The sequence below is a fragment of the Desmodus rotundus genome, chromosome 2 (genome assembly GCF_022682495.2).
Source record: "Desmodus rotundus isolate HL8 chromosome 2, HLdesRot8A.1, whole genome shotgun sequence".
NCBI classification, from domain to species: Eukaryota; Metazoa; Chordata; class Mammalia; order Chiroptera; family Phyllostomidae; genus Desmodus; species Desmodus rotundus.
The window spans coordinates 42,202,724-42,225,764 of NC_071388.1; the positions used below are offsets into that span (position 1 = coordinate 42,202,724).

General features: G+C 45.1%; 1 protein-coding gene across 3 annotated transcripts in view; it reads right to left on the reverse strand.

Moving 5' to 3' along the window:
- Positions 1-2,315: 2,315 nt before the first annotated feature.
- MCF2L2 (MCF.2 cell line derived transforming sequence-like 2) overlaps positions 2,316-23,041 on the reverse strand; it is a 213,783-nt gene continuing 193,057 nt past the window's right edge. For 2 of the 3 annotated variants that reach the window (XM_053918126.2, XM_053918124.2), the window contains exons 26-29: positions 10,438-10,485; positions 6,743-6,828; positions 6,244-6,377; positions 2,316-2,549 (exon numbers count right to left, since the gene is read on the reverse strand). In XM_053918126.2, coding sequence (XP_053774101.1) covers positions 6,264-6,377; positions 6,743-6,828; positions 10,438-10,485 — 248 coding nt within the window. In that variant the 3' untranslated portion in view covers positions 2,316-2,549; positions 6,244-6,263. Of the gene's footprint in view, positions 2,554-6,243; positions 6,378-6,742; positions 6,829-10,437; positions 10,486-23,041 lie in introns of all 3 variants that reach the window. The other variant, XM_053918125.2, reaches the window with a different exon arrangement.

A 23,041-nucleotide genomic window follows, 5' to 3' on the forward strand; every position in this document is an offset into this window, starting at 1 on the left:
GCAGTTCTGTGTTCGCTCTGTGTATCCTGAAGTCCTATTGCTGACGTGTGAACAGTTAGGGTTGGGATGTCCGCTGGATGGACCAACCACTCTATCATTTTTAAAGCTTCTTTATTTTCGACCATGTTCTTTGTCCTGAGACCCACTTTGTTTTAGATTAACATCGTCGTTCTGGCTTTCTTTTGATGAGTGTTAGCATAGGATCTTTTTTCGTCCTTTTAACCTATTTGTCTTCATATTTAGAGCAGGTTTCGTACAGGCCACAGGGTGACCTTTTATTTTCATACCCAATGTAACAGTCACTCCCTTTTAACTGGGGGGTTTAGACCGTATAATTATTGATATGACTATGTGTCTATCTACCGTCTTGGCGATTGTTTTCTATTTTTCGTGGCCAAGTCTTAGATTACTTAAATTTTTAACATTCTATTTTATCTCACTTGTTGGCTTGTCACTCATAACCCTGTCGTGTTATTTTCGCGTTTGCTTTGGGGTTTATAGTGAGCAACGTTAAGGGATCACACACTACTCTCCAGTGACGTTGTACCAGTTCACATACGACACGAGAGCCCGCAGCGGTGCGCTTCAGTTTCTTCCCTCCTGGCCTCTGCTCTGCTCTGTCATACATTGTGAGTCTGCACGTGTTGTAAACTCCACAACACATAGATTTTTTTAAGTCAGTTCATTTTTGATGTGGAGGTTAGAGCTGTATTTGTTTTGAACAATTATTTGGAAGAATTGTCATGATTGGAAGAGATAACAAATGTCTATAAAATATGAGATTCTGTAAACAATTTTGATATCTTTTGTTGAGAGACCAAAATGAACAAATAAAAAACAAAAAAAACACAACATACATTCTATAGCTCAAAAATTAAATAAATCCCTAAATTTCAACTTCCACTGAAATATTTATTTAATTGGTGATATCTTACAGGAATAAATAAAGGCAGTTTTTCCTCTAATACAGATATGTGTATATATATATACACCTATATATTTACAGAATTGAAGTATATCAAATTGTTTTCCCTACAACTTCAGCTCAAAGGGCATCTATAGGAAACACACAGAAATACTGAAATGTGCTTATTATTAATTATAACCATGGGATTTCTGGATCTCAGAAAGACAGACGAGTTAGAGAAAGAACACTGTCTTTTAATTTATCTTTTAAAGAGATGTAATTAAGAGGAAAAACTTTTATACCTGTGTGATTACCGTTTCTGGCAGTCTTCATTCCTTTGTGTAGGTCCTTGGGTTTGTTGTGGCCATAGTACCCAAAGTACGATACACACTCAAATTCCGCACGTGTTAGCTGGGTTTCGGGTATGGGCTAGGTTGTCCAAATCTGTTTCTTCAATCTCTGCTCCCCCCTCAGCTGGAGGGTTCCCTGCTGCGTGTTGGAGAGTCTCTCCGTGCACTGGAGAAATACTCCAGTGTTACTCGTAAGTCAGAATTGTTAGTGAGCCTGGATATGTCTCGGTTATGCAGGTACTGTGTCCTGGGTCTTTTGGGGCGTCGCCTTCAGTTTCTGTTCCTCCCCCAGCAGTAGTTCTGGACCCAGCTCAAATTCCTGCCCCTTCCCCAGGGCCGGGGGTTTGCTTTTAATTCTGCTACCTTTCCCCAGCTGGGCTGGATTTACTAGATCCCTAGGGACTTAAGTATTTATTGCTTTCCTCCAACAGCTCTGCTTTTGTTCTGTCACAGAGGCGAGGCACTAGGATCTGAGTTGTTTTAGACCTTTCCTTATCAACTGACATTCCCCTCCTCCAGGTCTATGCCAGAGGAGATGCTTTCTCGTGATTTTGCTAATCTTCTTTGTGAGTGGCCAAAGAGATCATTGGAGAAAAGTCTGCACAAGTGGATGCAAATTTCCCTTATATCTATGGTCCCCAGGGATTCTATTTTCTCCTGTGAGCCCACCCACACTGGGCCATCAACAATTTTAGCGGGATTCTCCCTGCCAGCATACAGAAGTGCTTGCCCTGGGTAAGCACGCATTTGGGTCTCTCCTTACCTGGTAGGTGCCTGCCTGTTTTTCCTTCGATTTCCAGTAAGATGTAATCACGAGTTCAAGAAAAGTTGTGAATTTGCATATTTTCCAGATTTTTTTTAATCTTGCAAGTGTGGGGTTAGTACTCTTACTAGCTTTCTACATCTCAAGCAGAAGACATTATTTTTAACAGCTGCATAATGTCAGTACAATACTGTATTAACCATCTTTTTATTATTTAACATACTTGTTATCTATTGTTGCTTAACAAATGACGCCAAAACTCATCAGCTTAAAACAACAAATGTTTATTATCTTATGGTCCTCTGGTAATGAGTTCATAAGCATCTTAGCTGTGTTCTTCTGGCTCTGGGTCTCTCCTGAGGTTTCAACCAAGAAATCAGCTGGAGCGGAAGCCACCTGAAGGCTTGACTGGGGCTGGAGAATCTACTTCCAAGGTGGCTCATTCACATGGCTGTTGGCAAGAGGCTTCAGTTCTTGCATGTGGGTCTTTCTTGCACGGGGCTGCTTCAGTGTCTTCCCAACATGGTAGCTGGCTTCCCATGGCGAGTAATCCAAGAGACAGAACAAGGAAGAAGACAAAATGCTTTTTATAACCTAGTCTTGAAAGTCTATTACCGTCACTTCCACCAAATTGTTTCTTTGCGTGGTCACTACAGCCCACACTCAAAGGGAGCGGGATCAATCTGGGGATAACTTTCACAACTGCCACAGACCTTTGGGTTGTTCCCCGTTTTCTACAGCTGGTTTTCCTATCAAAAGTAATGTTATGATCAACACCTGTATATGTCTATATATCTTTGTTCATTTGTATGTCATCACAATAAATTCCTAGACATGGAGTTGCCGGATCAAATCATATGCATATTTATTGCATAGCCATTGCAAATTGTCTTCTAAAAACCTAGTTCTTACTTACACTCTCACCAAAGGTGTGTGAGTGCTGGTTCTCCTACAGTCTCTCCTATACTGGGTAGCATCAAAGTTTTAAATGTTGGACTGTCTGATAATGAGAAATGATATCTCATTGTTTTGCTTTGTTAAATATACTTACTGGATTTTGGATTTTGAATTTCTCTTCCTGTGTATATTCATGTCCTTCGCCCATTTCTTTTCCTATTGTTATGCTATTGATTTGTAAAAGCTCTTTAAATACCAAGGAAATACTCTGTGCCATAAATTTTTAAATTAAAAAAAAGATTTTATTTATTTATTTTTAGAGAGAGGGGAAGGGAGGGAGAAAGAGAGGGAGGGAAACATCGATGTGTGGTTGCCTCTCACAGGTCCTGTCCCCAACTGGGGACCTGGCCCGCAGCCTAGGGGTGCTCCCTGACTGGGAGTTGCACCGGCGACCTTTTGGCTTGCAGGACAGTGCCCGGCCCACTGAGCCACACCAGTCAGGGCTGTCCCGTAAATGTTGAAAATGTATTTATGATTTGACTTTTTTCCCTGTTTTTCTACACATAAGATTTTGCCTTTTACATTACCTAATTAATCAAGATTTTCTTTTGTAGCCTCTTGGTATTGTTTTTGCCTGGGAAGACTTTACCTGATTCAAAATTATTTTTTAAATGTTTTGACTTTCATGTTCCCTTAAGTCACATATTTGAACAATATGAATTATTTTAAGGGCTGAGATCAACATTATTTCTCCACATTGTTATTCAGGGATACCAGCACCACTTTCATACGTAATTTATCCTTTTCTTGTTGTTGTTCAGAAGTAACCTGAAATGCCTCTTTTCACACTGTGAATTCTGAGATGTGTTTGGGTTCATTTCAAGACTTTTATACTCTGTTCCTCTTATGGTTGTTTACTTCTGTAGTACAGTAAGTTCTCACTTAGTGTTAGAGATAGGTTCTTGGAAACCGCAACTTTTGGAAACTGCAACTTTAAGTGAAATGACATGTGACGAAACCAATTTTCCCCTAAGCTGATTGATATAGACGAGACTTAGGTTCCTATACCATATTTCTGGTTACAAAAACTCCACCAAACTTGTAAATAAAGATGCAAAACACTTGTAATATTAAACATTAAAGTACATGTGAACTACACGTACACTTAAGAAAGATGAATGAAAACCAGGAAGATTATTATTTTCCAACCTGCTTTTTCGGTTCAGGGCTGAGGGGTGGCTGGAGCCTATCCTGGCAGCTTAGGCACAAGGCAGGAACCAGCCCTGGACAGGATGCCCATCCATCACCGCAGGGCACACTCACACCCGCACTCGCTCGGACTGGGGACATTTAGACGCATCATCTCACGTGCGTATCTTTGGGATGTGGGAGGAAACCAGACGCAGACATGGGGAGAACATACAAACTCCATACAAACAATGGCCCCAGCCAGGAACTGGCTTTTTAAATTTTCATTAACATCAGTGAAACAACACTGAATGAAACAACATTTGAAGTCTTGTCTTATGTGTTTTCTGGCAAATTAAAATATTATGATATAAACCTATAGTTTTTGCTACTTTGATAGCCATATTCAAAAGTTTATCCATAAATAAGTGCTAGGAGATTAAAAAAGCAATTGATGTATTATTTATTTATTTATTTATCCTCACCCGAGGGCATTTTTTTTCATTGCTTTTTTTAGAGAGAGAGGAAGGGAGAGAAGGGAGAGAGCGAAACATCGATGAGAGAGACGAGCGTGGGTTGGTTGCCTCTGGTGCATGCCCAGACCGGGGCGTATGTTCCTGGGCTGGGGAGCAAACCCACAACCTACATGTGTGACGCTCCAACCCACTGAGCCACACCGGCCAGAGTGATGAAGTTGATGTTTTATAGAGAATCAGCCAAAATATGTTTTACAAAGTTCTCTGTCCTCATCTGACAATAAAGTTGGAACTCAAGAGGCGCGTCACACATGTTGAAGGAGTAAGCAATGCTAGCATGGTAATGAGGATCAGGATAATGAGCCTGGGAGCTGCGAGACCTGGATGCTAGTCCCCGCTCTGCTGCAGGCTGGCAGGGTGGCACCAACACACAGAAACTCAATTGTAGTTGGACAATGGGCTCCTAGCTACGCTCCCAACCCCTCTTGCAGCTTGTGTGGTCATGCAACAAAGCTTTCACTGAAGGAATAGAAGGTGCCATTTGCAGGTGGGCCTCCAAATGTTGCACGTGCATTCTGCCAAGTTCTTTCCCCCCCTGGGAGCTGGGAATCCAAGTCTGTAAACTTGCTTTCAACTCCATAGACAAGGACAATGTCCTCGGGGATGGCAGAAAACCAGAAGGAACCTGGGACCCCAGATGACTGTGTGAAGCCAAGCAGCCTGCATATCCAACCAGGACTGTTTTGTGAGACAGAAATATTCTTTAAGTCTCTATATTGTTGGATCTTTTTGTTACAACAGCTTAACCTTTTCCCTTTGCCAATACAAAAGAAAAGGGTTCAAAGAAGTTTAGGAAATGGTGAGATTAACAAAAGTATACACACTTCCTTTCTGCAAGAGTCCCCGGATCCTTTAATCTAATTGGAATCAACCAAGAGAGGAACAGAATATGTAGTGTTTTTAAAATGTATTTATTATTAGATAATTTTGTCGTCGTTGTGGAATTAACTCATTAACTCTAATACTCTCCTACCTATTCTGCCAAACACACTCTGGGAAATGGTGGTTTGGAGGATCGCTCATGCTTCTGATTATTCCCTAAGGCATGCCTGGCGTTTCCCAGGACTCAGACTGCCGCCAATCCAGGGCAGCTGAGTGCTGCCGCATTCCCAGGGCTCAGCGGCGTGTTGAACTGAGTCCCTCTAGTGGGCAACAGGCAACAGCACGCAGCCGTGGGTGACTTGCAAGCAGAGCAGCAATGCGGGGCCCAGACGAGGAGGCCGGAGTGGGAGGTCAGAGTGGTGTCCCGCAGGGCGGCCCTGGCCCCGCTGCCAGGGAGGCGGTCCGCAGGCTCCGAGGCCCCTTGGCTGCCCTTAGTCTAGGGGTGGGCGAGGCCCCTGTACCCAAGGCCCCCTCTCCCCGGGGCGGGGGCATCTCCCTCTGAGCCCAGGGGGCGTGGCTGCCTGGAGAAGGTGTGTTCTCTGGGGAGGGGTCTTCGGGCGCCATGCACTCGCCTGCCCGCACGGCTTCCACCCCGACACTAGTGGTCTCCCCCGAGGGGCGAGCAAGCCGGTGGACCCCGCAATGCTCTCCTCAGGTTGTCTACTGCCCCGAAATTCCAAGAAGGAAGTCAGAGAAGCATTGGCTAACGAATTGACTCACCTTTCTTTCCTCGTTCACACTCACGTGTCCTTCTCACCATCACCTTTCTCTCCCCGGATGCTTTCTCGCGTGTCCAGAACAGACGTGGCGGCACAGGTATCGTAACTGTCGTCCAACTGGAAAAGTCCCGAGAGCTGGAAGGGAGGGGAGGGGCCCGCGGGGCACCCTCAGAGTTCGCCGGGGTGCGGGGGTCCCACACCGGGATTCCTCCCGACAGGGCGGGGGCAGGCCCACCCCAGCTCTCCCGCAGGGCCACCAAGGTGCCTGCAGGAGTCCCTTCGCTACCATCCGCACCCAGGAGCCAGAAGCCCGTGCAGTGGGGCCTGCTGGGCAGGGAGGGTCCGAGCAGTGACCTCAGCTTCCTGGATTTGGCCGGGTCCTTGTGGGCGGGCGTCCTGGAAAGGACAGCCAGGCCAGCGGGTGGGAGAGGAGGAGGAGGCCGGAGCTGATGAATAGGCATGAAGGAGAACGTGCAAGAGGTAAGAAGGAAATAACTTACACCCAGAGCGCCGCTCCCCTTCTCCATATCTTCTGCCCCTTCACAACTGTCTGTTTCCATGGAAATACAAGCCCTGCCGGAGCAGCCTGGGGGAAAGAAGGGAAGAATCTGGGTGCGTTGTTGAGGAGAGGGGTGGGGGGGGCCACATAGGATTGAAACCAGGAAAGTTGCGTTCATGCTGCCTGTCACTACCAGAACCGGTAAGTAGAGACAAGGATTGAATCTTTATGGGCACTTTGTTCAGATGCCTGGCGATCTGAGAAGATGGCGAGTGGTGTACCCTAACAGACCGTCTTACATTTCATCTCACACTGCCCCTTTTATAAGGAGAGAGAAAGTGTAGGAAAGGGGTTTGGAATTCAGGGGAAAGGCTAATCAGACAAAAGCGGGAGTCAGGCAGTCTTCCTAGCACCCTCTCATCTGCTGAGCAGTGGTTCTTTATCTGTGTCCTGGGTGGCTAGATATTCCCTCCCGGGAGTGCAACAGCTCAGATACCATCTCGATCGCTTGCAGCCCTCCTGGGGCATAAAGGTAGAATTGCTTGTGGGTGTCCTGGAGTCAGGGGGGGTCCAGTCATAATTCCAGTTCCTGGAACCATAGCTTTCTATGTACATTAATTGCTAAGCTTATTAACTGTAACTTAAACATTAAAAACTTTCAGCTTGAGTTCCCCATGAGGATGTTTCTTCTGCTGCCTCCCTAACCTGCCTGTGAGCAGTGGGAGGCAGAGACCGCAGGTTAGAGTGTTGGGTAAAGAGCAGGAATGTTGTATTGTCCAGCTGCAGTGCTTGCAGGCCAAGGAAATTTGGCCTAGTGATTATGATTACCCCTCTCCCATCTCAGTGTCCTCACCTGTAAAATGGGGCTAAGGCCCTTACACAGTTATGCCGGCACCCCCGCCCCCCAGGCACAGAGCAGCCTCAGTATCTATGGGGTTGCTGCTCCCCACTGTGTCTAACAGCCCTGAGCTCATACCCTGTGCACCGTGGCGACTACTTGGGTCATTAATCCACTCACTGGAGATAGGCAGGGCACACTGGTTCCTCTGATCTCCCCATGGGGAGTGCGGTGACGTTTGGCAGAGGCTGCCAAGGAAATGGGAGATGGGTGGGCATCAGGGGAGAGAAACGGGCAAGAAAGGGAGAGGGTAGGAAGCTGCTCAAGCACAAAAAGAGAGTGTTTTTCTGGGAGGACAGGAGGTAGGGCTACAAACAGCATGTGGCCACGACTTCTCAGTCACAGTTGTAGGAATTAGAGATGGAGAGAATGGGTTCCTGGGGCAGGCTCTGCTGCCCTCTGGGAGGTCCCCAACCTGCTGTCTACGGTGACCCCTAGTCTGTGTGCTGGGGCCCAGGGGACCCTCCCCAGAGCAGGTCAGGGGTGCTGTGGGTGCATCATGGGAGCAGCCAGTCAGCCCCCTCCTAGAGGATTCCAGAAACCCTAGTTTAACTTTTGGTCCCAGGACATGGTAGGGGGAGGCAGTTGAGGGTAGATGAGAAACTGGCTGAGGCAGGTGCCTCCCACCACCGTTCTCCATAGGTGACTGAGGGGCATCAGCTGGGACCCCTAGAGATGCCTCTTTAGGGCGATCATCCAACCCAAGACCCTATGCCAGGAGCAGATGGTGAGGACAAGGAATGGTGGTCCTGCAGAAAGGCTGCAGGGGAGGATGGGAACATTCAGGCCTTTGACTGCCCCCTTCCCTGGGTCTCCAGGGTCCATGGCTTCAGTGCCTTGGACAGTGCAGGTTCCAGAGACCAGAGAGCCACCTGCTAGGAGGATGGGGTGGGGGTTCTTGCTTCCATCGACCATAGCACAGCCACAGCCTCGGGTGGGCAGGGCTGGAGGAAACTTGGGAACTGAAAGACCTGACAAGTTCCAGCCGCCTCACAGTGCACCTGAAGGGAGATGCTAATTTTATATCCCAACACAATGTACAAATGTAAGTGTATTCATAAAATTAAGACACAAGGTTGTGGAACCACCAGACATCTCAGAGTGTGTGATGTCTATTCTATTCTATTCTATTCTATTCTATTCTATTGTGTTGTGTTCTATTCCATTATTTGATTCTGTTCTATTGTGTTGTATTCTGTTCTGTCCCGCTGTGGGAGACAGAGGAGGAAAGGGGTGTGGGAGGGGGTGGGGCACCCACAATCACCTCACAAGACCCTTCCTAAGGGAGAGTTTCTTCTTAAACCAACTGCAGCTGCTCCTGGTGTGCCCTCGGGTGCCCCCCCCCCCCAAGAGCCCTGGGCTCTTGGCAGCAGAGACAATGCCCTACTTGCCTGGTACCTGTTGGGAACTGCCCTGCCTGGTTTCAGAGGCTGTAACCCCCCATGATTAAGGCTGAGTCAGAGTTGGGACCATAAGCCACTAAGGAGACAAAGCTTGTCTCCCTGGCAGGTGTGCCACCTCTGCCCACTTCACCCTGCTTGGCCCTGAGCTTGGCCAGTTAGCCAATGACGGGTAAGAATCCTCAAGGGAGGATCAACCTAAGACAGGCACGGTCATGGAAGAGGCCCGCAGGGAAGGACTCGGGGGGCTGTGGAAAAAGGGGGTGATGGACCCTCGCCCCTCGACTTTGAAATAGCCTGAGTCCTCATTCTGTCTGCAAGAAGTCTCCTAATCTCTTGGCTGCCTTACTTCCCTTGCCTGACTTAAGGCTGAAACAATGACAGAGGGCAGTGCAGTCCTGTGCTGGGAGGGGCGGATTCCCTGGGGAATCAGGCCTAACAAAAATACATACATTCCTGTGAAACCTACTTAATTTGTACCCTCAGTTTAAAAGATAAGGGTCCAGACCTGAGATGAGTCTGGCGCCTAAAGTTTTATGGCCCTCTAACTAATTGGCTGTAACTCAGAATAAGCCCTCAAAGTTCTCTGTAAATCATGTATTGTTTAACCCTTACTGGCTGACAATGATTGATGAGCTTTATCCGTATTCCTATGTGAATGAATGTAATAAAAGCCCCTAGAGAGAGAGGCTCTGGGCCCTTCCCCTTTGAGAGAAGTGGCCACCTTTCCTCCCCAAGCAGATCATGTCTTGGTAGTCTTTTTCTTCATCCGTGGCAGACCGGGGGGCTGCATTAAAGCCCCCCGACAGGTACCCCTCCCCCAGCTCCTGGAAGAACCTGGAATTCTGAGAACTGGCAAGCCTTGGAGAAGGTCCCTCAGTCAAAGCCCCTGTTTTGCAGGAGATGAACGTGCAGCTCACGGGCTGCCTTTGGCTGTCCCTGTGTCATGTCCACATGTAGTCCCCTCCTCCTGGGTTCACTGGCCCCGGGCTCTGTGGTAGTAAGGGTCTTAGGTAGTAGGACTTCGGTCCTATAGGGGTGGCAGCCCTGAGGGGCCCCAAATCTCAGGCGCAGGGTCTGGCAGGTCACGGGCACAAAGGTGAACAGACGAGAAACCCATTGCGGGGCCTTTGCAGCCAGTCAGACCTGTGTGCAGCCCTGACCGTGGCCAGCTGTGTGGTCATGGATAAGCCACTTTGCTTCTCTGAGCATCTGTTTCCTTGTCTCTAAACCAGGGGTCATAATTTCTATTTTGCAAAAATGCTTATAAATGTCTGGTACATCACAGGAATTTAATAAATAACACTGTTGTGATTACTGTTAATAGTAACTACAATGATATTAAAGAGAAATTCTCAGAACAGCTCTGGGTACTCCAAGAGTGCTATTATTACTCACATTTGGGAGAGATTTGCCTGCCATTGTCTTCATCCTCATAGATAACATCTGGGGGAGGGAACAAGTTATAAAGGTCATAAATAAACGGCATTAAAGGAAACCCAGAGTGAACACACACCCACATACACACCAGAAAAATCCAATCAAATACATAGGCCCTTGACAGATATTCAGTTGGATTATAGCAATATTTTAGGTGATGGTTGCATTCTTAGAAATCAAGCAGAAGGGTACCAAGGTCCGGCAGTGTGTTGGGAAGACACCTCCTGCATGTCAGGGGAACTCCCAGTTCATGCACCAGAATAAGCATAACGGGTATCGATGGAGAAGGACCAGAACAATGGGAAAGGTGGGCCGTGCAAACTCATGCTGCTAAGACTGGGGTGGATGCTCTCCCCTCAGTGGATGATCTTTGTGGCACACAGCACCTAAATCCTAAATAGTTTGGGAAATTTCGTTTTAGCACTTAATATTTAGAATTATAATCATTTACTTTGTTTAAACTATTGAATGACATTTATTAATAAATAAACTCATTAGTTTAGAATACATGTTTCTGGCAAATTAGACTTTGAAGATAAAAACATAGCTTTTCCCTTGCTGTGCACTAGATGGCGCAAAGGGACGGCTGTAGATCGCACTAGTTCATTGGCCGCACCTACCCCACGGATTTCAAATGGGCCAAACTATTGGGTTGGCCAAAAAGTCTGTATGGTTTTTTCCATACAATAAAAGACACATTTTTCATTTTCATCAATAACTTTATTGATTTGGCTGTTTTGAGTATGTCAGCTATCTCCCAGGTGGTATAACGTTGATTGTTCTCAATTAATGTCTTGATTTGATTGCTATCAACTTCAACTGGTCTACAGGACCGTGGAGCATTATCCAGCGAGAAATCTCAACACAAAGCTTCCCAACTGAAACTTCTGACACATTCAATCAGTCACAGCACCTTCTCCATACACTGCACAATTTTTTTTGCATTTCAGTTGTGTTTTCACCTTTTCTGAAGTAATAAAGTATAATATGCTGAAAATGTTGCATATTTTCTTCCATCTTCAATATTAAAGTTGCTACACAAAAATTTGCTAATTTTGATTAAGTTTTTTTAATGCACACTGATATGACAGCTGTCACAATACAGTAACAAAATTGTTGCAAGTGAAGTTAAAGATAACTAAACACTACTAGAGCCATCTTATGGAAAAAAAAAACCAAACTTCTTGGCCAACCCCATGTTTTTATTTTCTTTCGATCTAGATTTTTCTCTATTCTTTTCAGTTATGCAAAAACTTCGAAAGGACCATCTCTGTCATGTGAACTAAAGTGCATCACATTCACTTGGGAGCCAGGGGTGGAGCGCTGCCTTAAAGTAATGCCTACGCCCCAGGAGGAACAAATGTAGGGAGCCAGTTGCTACAGATCATATGCTAACCGTATGTCTAGACATCCCATTTAATTTTCACAGGAAGACCACACAGTATTACCTCCATTTTTGTAAAATAAGTAATGAAAAGAACTTAAGCACAAAAAGGTTAAGTAATTATCCTAAGAGATGGAGCTGGATTTGAGCTGGAGTGTGTATGACTTCAGTGCTTGAACCCTTAACTATTGTGTTTTGCAGCTCACCCAGCTCCTTTTTGGCCATCTAGGAGTTAACTAACCCAAGGGGTCACTTTCTGCCTAATCCATCCCAGTAGCTCTCCAGAGCTCACAAAGGAGCTATCTCTAGGATATTTTCGTGGGTACTAGGATAGATAGCTATCTTTTGCTTGGTGGCCCAGAGTGTAAACTTGGACACCTAGGCTGGTCTATATCTGAAGTGTCTATTTCCCTTGCAAACCTGTCTTTGGCCCAGAGGAAGGGAATCACTTCTCAGCATTCCATTAATTGTTCTCAGATTCCACATTTTCTCATGGTCTTCCTCCCTCCCTCCCTCCCTCCCTCCCTCCTATCCTTCCTTCCTCTCTCCCCCTTTCTCTCTTTCTCCTTCCTCCCTCCCTCCCTTCCTTCCTTCCTTCCCTCCCTCCCTCACTCTCTCCCTGCACTTTCTGTTGTTCAAGTCCCTGCCAGCTTCTAGGGAAGCCTGGGCTGGCTGTCTTAGACTTTCAGAGCTGCTAGAAACTGGGGTCAAAGAAATTTCACAACTGGGAAACCGCCTCCTAACTCAACAACCAGATGCTCTCAAATGTTCTGGGTTGGAATAAGCCCACAGTTGGGTGGTAGGTGGGGAGGACAAGCTGATGTGTCTAATTGGGTTTAATCAAAGCCTTGCCCAATTCCCCAGACATTTAATGGGAATTTTTCAATAAGACTAATATACAAAGCCCCCCCAATTGTTGTATGTCTCCAAGTTTTTAAAAATATTCTTCATTTCTATAGACAAAAGGTCTGGGGTAAAATATTTACAGTGGTTATCTTGATTTTTGTCTGATTTGCGTTTTTATTTCTGTATATTCTAAATTTTTGGTAATTTACATATATATTCTTTTATAAGTAGAAAACTTAAACTAGTTAAAGCCAATTGGTCAGATATCTAAAATAACCCACAATCACACCAGAAATGACTGTTTCCTCCATGTCTTTTGTGACTTGATAGCTCATTTCTCTTTGTTGCTGAATAATATCCAATTTTATGGCTATACATAGTCTCTAACTCTCTTGGGTAAATATCAAGGAGTATGATGGTTGGACCACATGGAAAAACTACCTTTAGCTTTGTGAGAAACTGCCACACTGTCTGCACCATTTTGCATTCCCACTAGAATGAATGAGGGTTCCTGTTGTTCCATATCCTTGCCAGCATTTGGTATTTTCAGTGTATCATATCACTTTTCACAACATAACTCAGGTGTTTTTTGTTTTCGTTCTTTTGAGATTTGGCTAATCTTCTGGTGAGCTCTGGTTTTTGTTAGCCTAACAGATGAAAAAGTCACCAAAGCTCACAGTCAGTCCCGTGTTATTTTTCTGTCTCCTGAACCCAGCCGGCTTTCCTGGCACTGAAGGCGTGTGTGCGTGTGTGCACACAGATACACAGACAGATAAGGGCTCGGTCTACATGCAAGCATAGACACCCTCGACTAAATGTTACCCAGTCTTCTGCCCACCTCATGCCTTTGGGTCTGGTGACCTTCCATTAGTAGACGAGAGACAGAGGGACAAAAGAAAGGCACCTGGACAATCCACATTTTTATGTTTTGGGTGAAGGAGGAGTTTTAACCCTGTCCATTGGCTCATATCTGTAAATTTGTGGGTTATGCCAATGTTGGCTCTCTGTCCTAAAGCAAAAGGTCTTTTAAAGTCTCTTTACGGAATTCTAAGCACATAAAAAAAGGAGTTAAATGCTTCAAGAAAAGAACCTACTTTATGACTAGATAAGGTCGATAGGCTCAGTTTTCTCACAGTCCTTGAGTCTCCTGTTAAAAAAATAACCTACCCGGTTGAGAATGGAATTCTGAACACACACTGTATTCATCCGCAGGGCCCCACCTGAAAGCGGAGTGTAATACCAGGGGTCTTTCTTCATTTTGAGGTTTTCAAAATAGAAAAAGAAGCTGGGATGTGACTTGATCAGAGACAGTATTGGGGGCTAAAGCCAATTACTTAGGAGATGGAAATACGATTTTACCTTTCCTTTAAAAAGTTTTTCACAAGCAAATACAAAGTCTCCATGGTAAACAAAATTTAAAAATTTCAAACTGAGGCTAGGAAAATTCCTCGGCAAATGGAATGGAAAAACAGACATATAGCTGAACAAACTGGGCAAGAAATTTACAGCCAGATTATATCTCAAAGTCTTATCATCCCTAACAAAGGACACTTAAGAGCAAATGGTTTACGTGTCCCACACCAGCTGGGGTGGACTCGCCTTGGTCCTGATCCTTCTTTGATGACATTCTTTGAAGGTGAATCTGACCAGAGAATGACCCGACCCCTCTATATGCTCATCTCGATGGATCAGCATATTGAGGGACACAGCTGGAAAGCTGATGAATGTTCTGTTGGGATCCTCTCCTAAAATTCCTGCCTTTAGAAAACAGATAAAAACCTCCAAGATAAAGGAAGCCAATGGGAGCTCTCCTTGGAGCACACCTGTGCCCCTCCTTTTCTTGGGCATGTACTTTTGCTCTCTTTCTCCTAAATAAGGGTCCCCATGTGACTTGCAACCAGGGGAGCAGCAGGCATCAGCAGCTTGTCCAGGCTGACCCCCTGAACCTGTCTCAAGGCCCCCTTTTCTCTGAGTCCCCAGTGAGCTACAAGCAGTCTAGTCTCTTGTTGCTTCTACCTTAAGCCCTTCCTTGTTTCCTGTCCCCAGCTTTAATACACTTACTCTCAAAATTGTCTGGACTCCTGTTGTGAAATCTTTCCTGCATGAATTCAAGAGCCCACACACAGCAGGCTGGCCGAGGCAGACCCGCTACGGACCTGGCCCCTTTCGGGTGACAACACCCCCCAGAGATTCTGTGATGATCCCCAGAAGGACAGGCTTCATCATGCAAGAAAATGTTGGGCCCATATTCTCTGAGCTCTCACCAGCCAAGAGTTTTTTCAAGCCTCACTTTTTCAGGTCTGTACTCAGAAAAATGTATGTATGTATGTTTATTAAAAAATGTATTTATGTATGTTTATTTTCCAAACATAAAATGTTATAACACACATACACACCCTGAGAATCACTGCTTATGAAATGGCATTGCTGTTAGTATTTGTTGACTGAGACTAAACATCCTGTTAATTTGCCATTTCAGGCTCCTTGAAGAAACAGCCACTAGTTAGCCTTGCCCTGGGGTGTGCGTAAGGCAGCGTCTGTGTAGGCTTCTTCAAAGAGTTTTTGTACTTTGTAGGTGCTCAGTAAATGTATTTTGAACTAAAACTCCTTCCAGAGGCCTTTTCTAAATAAATTAGATGCCTGAATACATACTTCATGTCCCACAAAATTAATCACATAGTATTCTATAACCAAAATCTCAAACACTAAGGTCCCAACAATTTGATTTGGGTATGGTAAAGCATAAAGTGGAAAGTTTGTTGGAAAGGTTATTTTCATTTAATCTTTCATTTAAATAGGCAAGGAAAGAAAAGAGGACAACAAAAACAGTACATTCAAAACCCCATAAACACATAAAATGTAAAAATCCTTCCACACTTGTTTTTTGCTTTGATCCCATACCCACTTCTGCCTACCAGAAAACTGACACTCAAGTTACAGGTGGAGCCTCGTGGGGAAGCACCTGGATGCAGGGCTCCTCACCTTTCTATGGGAAGCTGTGAGAGGAGGTGAAATCCCTAAGCCCTGGATAGAGCGAGAAAGAAAGTGCCACCATTCAGTGTCATCATTCCTGAGCAGACACTGGCAATCCTCTGTGCCTACCCATTTCCTTAAGGGGTCAGCTTTTCTGAACAGGGAGTCACTGTTCATGGTGAACCATCTGCCCTTCCTTTAAATTCTGGGCTAATTAGATTTATGCAAATGAATAGCAGCAAGTCACCTTTATACCTTTCTTCTCAGTCACGTAATGAAGGAAGGGCTGAGGCTCAGGCAATGCCTTCCTCTATTTCTAAGCTGATGGGACTACCCATTGTCTCACGCTGCATTCTCTCATTGGATCATACCTTTAATCCCACGTGTGCTGGGGACTGGGTCTCTTACTCCTAGTGACTCTTCCCCTATTTCAATTCAGGGTGCAAAGTTCACGTTCTTGCCTTGCTTTAGAGAACTGTACATAAACATTGCACCACTAGAAAGAATGGCATCTGCATTCCTCCCTATACTAGTTGGAGGGGTGCTGGCTCACCCCAGGTTCTCCTGGTCTCAAGGGCCTCCTGCATCCTCCTTCACTGGAGTCTGAGACCTCTGCCGGCCCTGTATCTGACATTCAACAAGGGAATGTTCGACACCATTTGCTGGATTATACAGCTAACATCTAACTGGCTGCAAGTCTTTAAGTGGGAGAGGTATGCGGGAGGAATCCCCTTCCACCGAACTCTTAAAAGCTGTTTCATTGACTCACAACAGTTCTTCCTTCCCTCTACCCTGTCCTGAAATGCCAACTATTACAGTGACCTTTCTTGGTTAGATTAGCTCAGCAAATAAGCACTTAGTGGGCATGGGCACTGGAGATCAGAGGTGAACAAAATGTGCCTCGAGCTGAGCTTCATCAGAGTAGTTTGCTTGTGTGATGTGATTATTTAATGAGCTCTTTTACTTGTTTATTCACTAAGCATTTACTGAGAACCTATACAAGTTCCAGGCCCTTGTATAATATGAGGCCCAAGGGAAGCTCAAACTAACAGGATAGACAACTTCCATGCCCTAGAAGAATGTATGGTCTGGTGGAGAGAAAAAAAAAACACATTATAAGGTTACAATATAGCATGTTAAATGCTGTCCTAGAATGCTTCATAAGAGTGTGGGTACAGTGTGGAGGGAGAGGGACCAGTTTTCTGCCGAGCCGTCACTCCTTCCCCCCTCTAGCATCTCTTTGCTTCAGGTCAGGGGTGCCTCCATTAAGATCAGAACAACTGGGCTCAGAAAAACTAAGCAGGGCCCTGCACCTGAACTGCATCACAGTCTACAAGTTCATTCAACAAGCATCTGCTAAATACCCACTGAGTTCCTTGCGCTGGAACAGGAAATGCAGTTTTCGAGTCCGTAAAAAGAAGGAGGTAAGACCACACCTCTGAGTCAGTCTGTCAGTTCAGTAGGTTTTTATCTATTTTCAAGCTAAACTATGTGCTAGGTTCTGGACCTGCTTCTTATCTAGATTTTACTTCCTGTCAACCTAGGACTAGGATTTGAGAAGGATTTCAGAAATGTGTTTCTGAATTGTTAACTGAATAAATGCCATGTCCTCATAACAAACATTTTGTTTTGTTTTGTTTTGTTTTTCCTGCAGGCAGGGCAGAGCAGTTCAGTCAAAATTTAGACTAAGTTCAATATTGTTAAGATGTCAGTTCTTCCCAAATTGATCTAGAGATTTTACACAATCCCAATTAAAATCTCAGCAAGAACTCTTTTTTTTGTGGAAATTGATGAGCTAATTCTAAAATACAGACAGAAATGTAAAGGATATAGAATAGGCAAAACAACGTTTAAAAGAGAAAATAAAGAGGACTCAAATAATTTTATTTTAAGACTCATTTTAAGGCTACAGTAACCAAGACACTAAGGTACTGGTGTCAATGTAGACAAACAGGCCCATGGAACCAAACAGCACATCCGGAAACAGGTGCACCTATTATGCAAAGTCAACTGGAGAAATGGTAACAGAACAACTGCACATCAATAAGCAAAAACTGAGCTTTAATCTACATTTCACGCCATACACCAAAAACAAAACGAAACCTCAGAATGGACCAGAGGCTTAAACCATAAAAATTCTGGGAGAAAACACAGGAGGAAATACCGGTGACTATTAGACAAAGATTTATTAGGCATGACATCAAAAGTATCATCCATATATTTTTTAAAACTGGGTTTCATCAAAATTAAAATCTTCTGCTCTTCAAAAGGTACTCTTAAGTAAGAGAATAAAAAGATAAGCCACAGACTGAAAGAACATATTCGCAAAGGACTTGTATCTAGGGTATACAAAAACCCCCTCAAAATTCAATAATAAAAGAAATAAGCAGCTCTTTCTGCCTTTCTTGGTTTCAATGTCCCTGCATCCCCAGGCTTTCTGTCCCCCGACTTTCTCCATACCTCGTCCTCCCTCTGAATTTCCTTGGCTGACCCTCACGGCGTTGGCCTTCCCTGTATCTCCTGTCTCTCTTTGTCCCCGTCTCTCAGTCTCTGCCGCTGTTTCTCCCTCCCTTTCTCTGCCCCCTGCTCTTTCTCAGAGTCTCATCCCTTGGGCCTCGACGTCTCACCTTCTCCCCCAACTCCCTCCACTCACACTTGGCTCAGGCCACAGGAATCGGGTTCCTGGAGGAGATGTGGAGGAGGAGCCCCTTTCCTTTCCCACCCCTCCCCCGCCCCCACCTCCTCAGGGGCGCAGCTGGGCTGCGGGGCTGGGCGGTGGGGAGGACCGTGTCGGGCCTCAGGGACCTTCCCTCTGTAGCCCGCGAGCGCCCTCTGTCGGTTCGTCCTGACGCTGCCGCTGCGCCCTCGGAACTTGGGCTTCCATGGTGCGGGCCTGCGAGCAGCCGGGCTGAGAGCCGGGCGAGCTCCAGCAGTTCCTGCGCAGGCTCCAGAAAGCACGTGTACTGCTCTAACCTCAGCTTCCGCCTCTACCACCAGTGGCGAGCTTGGATGCAGAAGTCGCAAAAGACGCGAAACCTGGACGAGAGGATCCTGCCCTCGGGCAGACGCAGCACGGCGAGAGGTCCTGCCAGATAAGCTCTAAGGTCTTCAGCTGCCCTCGCTTCGTGGAGACCCAGGGCCGCACCCACACTGGGGCCACCTCTGTACCCTCACTTCACGGTGCCTGAACACCCTTGGCAGGAGCTGGAGCGGGCACTGAGCTCCAGGGATCACATCTCTGTCCTACATGCGAGGCCACCCTTGGATACACCCAGTGAGGGGGCGGTGAGGGTGAGGGTTGGCCAAGATGCCCAGAACCCCTGACAGGGTTGAGAGTGAAGAGGAGTCATTACTTCTCTCACCCAGGACCCCACCAAAGAATCTTTTTAAATAAACTAGCTACCTAGGTGCAAAGAAGAAGAAGAAGAGGGGGAAGGGGAAGGAGAAAGAAGAAGGAGAAGCAGAAGAAAGAAGAAATAAGCAAAAGATGTGAATGGGTACTTCACCAAGGAAGATATAAGATGTCAAAGAAGCACATGAAAAGATGTTCAACCATTAGTTACTAGGGAAAAGCAACTTAAAACCTCAGTGACAAACCAGTACACACCTACTAGAAAGTTCCAGTTAAAAAGCCTGACAATACCAAGTGTTGGTGAGGATGCTGAACAAATGAAACTCGCATATACTGCTGTGACAATTTCAGAAAATAGCTTATCAATTTCTTAGAAAGTTAAACATGCACATGCCATATGGCCTAACCATTATAAGTTTAAATATTGATCCAAGAGAAATGAAAACATGTTCACAAGAGGACTTGTATCTGAATGAATGTTCATAGCAGCATTATTCAAAATAGGACCCCAAAATGGAAACAAACCAAATGTGCATTTATAGGTGAATGGATAAAGAAATTGGGCCATATCCAAACAAGGATGTAATGAAAACAGTAATGAAAAGTAATGCACTATTGTTAACACTAAGCAGCATGAATGAATCTCAAAATAAGTATGCTGAGTGAGAGAAACTGGGCCAAAGAAAGTACATGCTGTATGATTCTCTTCATGGAATTCTAGAAAATTCAAACTAATCTACAGTGACCGAAGGGTCAGTGCTCACCTGAAAATCAGTAGGAGGTGAGCAAGGGGCAGGAGAAAGGTAATAAAAAGAAGCATGAGCAAACTTTGGGGGTGAGAGATGGGCTCATTATTTTAATTGCGTTGATGCTGTCAAAGGTATGCACATATGTCAACACTTATAAACTGTGTACTTTAAAATGTGCAGTTTACTAGGTCAATTATACCTAAATAAAGCTGTTTTAAAAATAGTAGTTTAAGGTCTTTGTCCAGAAACTTTAATAAGCTAAAATGCATATTCTTAGGCATTAACCCTCACTATTCTAATTCCATAGTTCTAATGTAGGACCCAGAAATCAGCATTTGTAACAACCCTTCGAGTAATTCCTTAAGTATACTTTATTGATTATGCTGTTACAGTTGTCCCACTATTTTTCCTTTTGCCCCCTCCACCCAGTATCCCCCTTCACTCCAGCAATTCTCCCCCCTTAGTTCATGTCCATGGGTCATGTCATGCCTGTAAGTTCTTTGTCTTTTCCCTTTTGTATACAATCCTTAATGTCCCCCTGTCTATTTTGTTCCTATCAATTATGCTTCTTGATCCCTGTACCTTTTTCCCCATTCTCTTCCCCTCCCTGCTGATAACCCTCCAAATGATCTCCATACCTATGATTCTGTTACTTTCTGGTTGTTTGCTTAATTTGCTTTTGTTTTTGTTTCATTTTTTAGATTCAGTCATTGAGAGTTGTGAGTTTGTTGTCATTTTAATGTTCGTAGCTTTGATCTTCTTCTTCTTGAATAAGTCCCTTTAACATTTCAAATAGTAAGAGCTTGGTGATGATGGATTCCTTTAGCTTTACTTTATCTGGGAGGCACTTTATCTGCTCTTCCATTCTAGATGATAGCTTTGCTGGATAGAGTAATCTTGGTTGTAGGCCCTAGCCTTTTATGACTTTGAATACTTCTTGCCAGTCCCTTCTAGCCTGCAAAGTTTCTTTTGAGAAATCAGCTGACGGGCTTACGGGAACTCCTTGGTAGGTAATGCTCTGTTTTTCTCTTGCTGCTTATAAGATTCTCTCTTTATCTTTAACCTTTGGCATTTTAATTATGATGTGTTTTGGTGTGGTCCTCTTTGGGTCCAACTTGACTGGGACTCTGTGCTTCCTGGACTTGCATATCTATTTCCTTCACCAAATTAGGTAAGTTTTCTTTCATTATTTTTTGAAATAGATTTCCAATTTCTTGCTCTTTCTTGTCTCCTTCTGGCATCCCCTATATGCAAATGTTGGACTTCTTGAAGTTTCCCCAGAGACTGCTTACACTACCCTCATTTTTTTAATCCTTTTTTCTTCTTGTTGTTCTGATTGGTTGTTTTTTGCTTTGTCATGTTCCAACCCATTGATTTGAGTCTCGGCTTCATCCACTCTACTGTTGTTTCCCTGTAAATTGGTCTTAATTTCAATTAGTGAATCCTTCGTTTCTGACTGGGTCTTTTTTATATTGCTGAGGTCCTCACTAAGTTCCTTGAGCACCCTTATAACCAGTGTTTTGAACTCTGCATCTGATAGATTGCTTATCTCCATTTTGTTGAGCTCTTTTTCTGGAGTTTTGATCTTTCTTTCATTTGGGCCATGTTTCTTTGTCTCCTCATTTTGGCAGCCTCCCTATATTTGTTCCTGTGTATTAGGTAGAGCTGCTTTGACTGTGTCTTAGTAATGTGGCCTAATGTAGTAGGTGTCCTGTAGCATCCAGAGACACAACCTTCCCTATCACCTAAGCTGGGTACTCAAGGGGCACCTTTCGTATGGGCTGAGTACACCCTCCTCTTGTAGTTGAGCCTTGGTTGCTGTTGGCAGATCAATGGGAGGGACTTATCCACACAAGTGTGACCGCTTACCACCAACCTCCACCCTCCATGGAGGATCAGCTGTGCATAGGCAGGGTGGTGATGCTCTGATGTGATTTGTAGCTGTCCACTGGGTGTGCTGGCCCTGGGGTTCTCCAGGTGGTGCAGGCCAATTTCAGCCCCCACTTGTGATTTGCCCGGGGCCTCCCTGCCTGAGCTATAAAGCAATCTGAGAAGGCTGCTACTTGTGCTGGGCTTGGAGGTTCCCAGGCAAAACCAAGCTGTGAAACTAATCTGGCTGCTGCTGGTGCCCAGCCTGGAGCTCACTGAGGCCAGCTGTTCCTTATTTGACAGAATTCAGGAAGTTGTGAAGCATGAGGCAAGACAAGCCATTCACATGGAAAAGCAGCTTGGGTGGGCCCATAAGTTGGGGGAGGGGAAGTCTCTGGGGATCTCCAAGGCAGGTCAAACAGTGTTAGTCAGCTTGATGGAGTCTCAAATATGGCACTAGCCTGCCGGCTCCCTGGCTCTGCAGAGGGAGGGGTCAGAAAAGGGACGTTGGCTTCTGCTCACCCCGATGACAGACACTTCAGCTTCTCCCAGTATGCCACTGGTGCCCTTCAAGCTGCCACCCTGGTGCTAGAGCTCAGAGGGCGGGAGTGAGTAGGTGAGTCTGTATGTGGCTTCTTTAAGAGGAACTGCTTGGGGCTCCAGAAGTTCCTTCCACCCACTCAATCCCTGATGAGGGGACTCAGCAGCCATTATTTCTGGGGACTTATCTTCCTGGCACTGGAACCCTGGGCTGGGGGGCCTGGTGTGGAGCTGGGACTCCTCGCTCCAGAATTTTTATCCACCACACATGGGTGAGAGACCAGCCTGTTCTCATCTGCGCCCCTCCTACCCGTCTGGATGGATGTGGTTTCTTTAATTCCATAGTTGTCAGACTTCCATTCAACTCAATTTCTGCTGGTTCTGAGTAATGGTTGTTCTATACTTTAGTTGTAATTTTGATATGGTTGTGCAAAGAGGTGGGCTATGCCTACCTATGCCGCCATCTTGACTGGAAGCTCCCCCTCAAAGCAATTCTAATGCAGGTTGCCCTTAAACTGCCCTTTGTGAAACACTGGTCTAGGGAGTAAGGGTTTCTACATCAGTCTGGTGACTAGAAAGAATGTTGTTTCTGGGGAAAACAAGTAACTCTTTCTACTAGGGCTGTTATAACTTTCTGTTTCATACCTCCAGGACTCATACTCAGTTATCATAATATAGATTTAGTATAGTATCAATAGTCCAAAAGCAAATGTAAGTCATAATTTTTTCCCCATCTTTATATAAATTAAAGTCAATTTTATAATCTTGTTACTATTTTCTGGTACAGGCCCACAGTTTAAATCAAGAACTGTGTTACTTGTTGTCATGACGGAAAACCGAGGTGGGGGT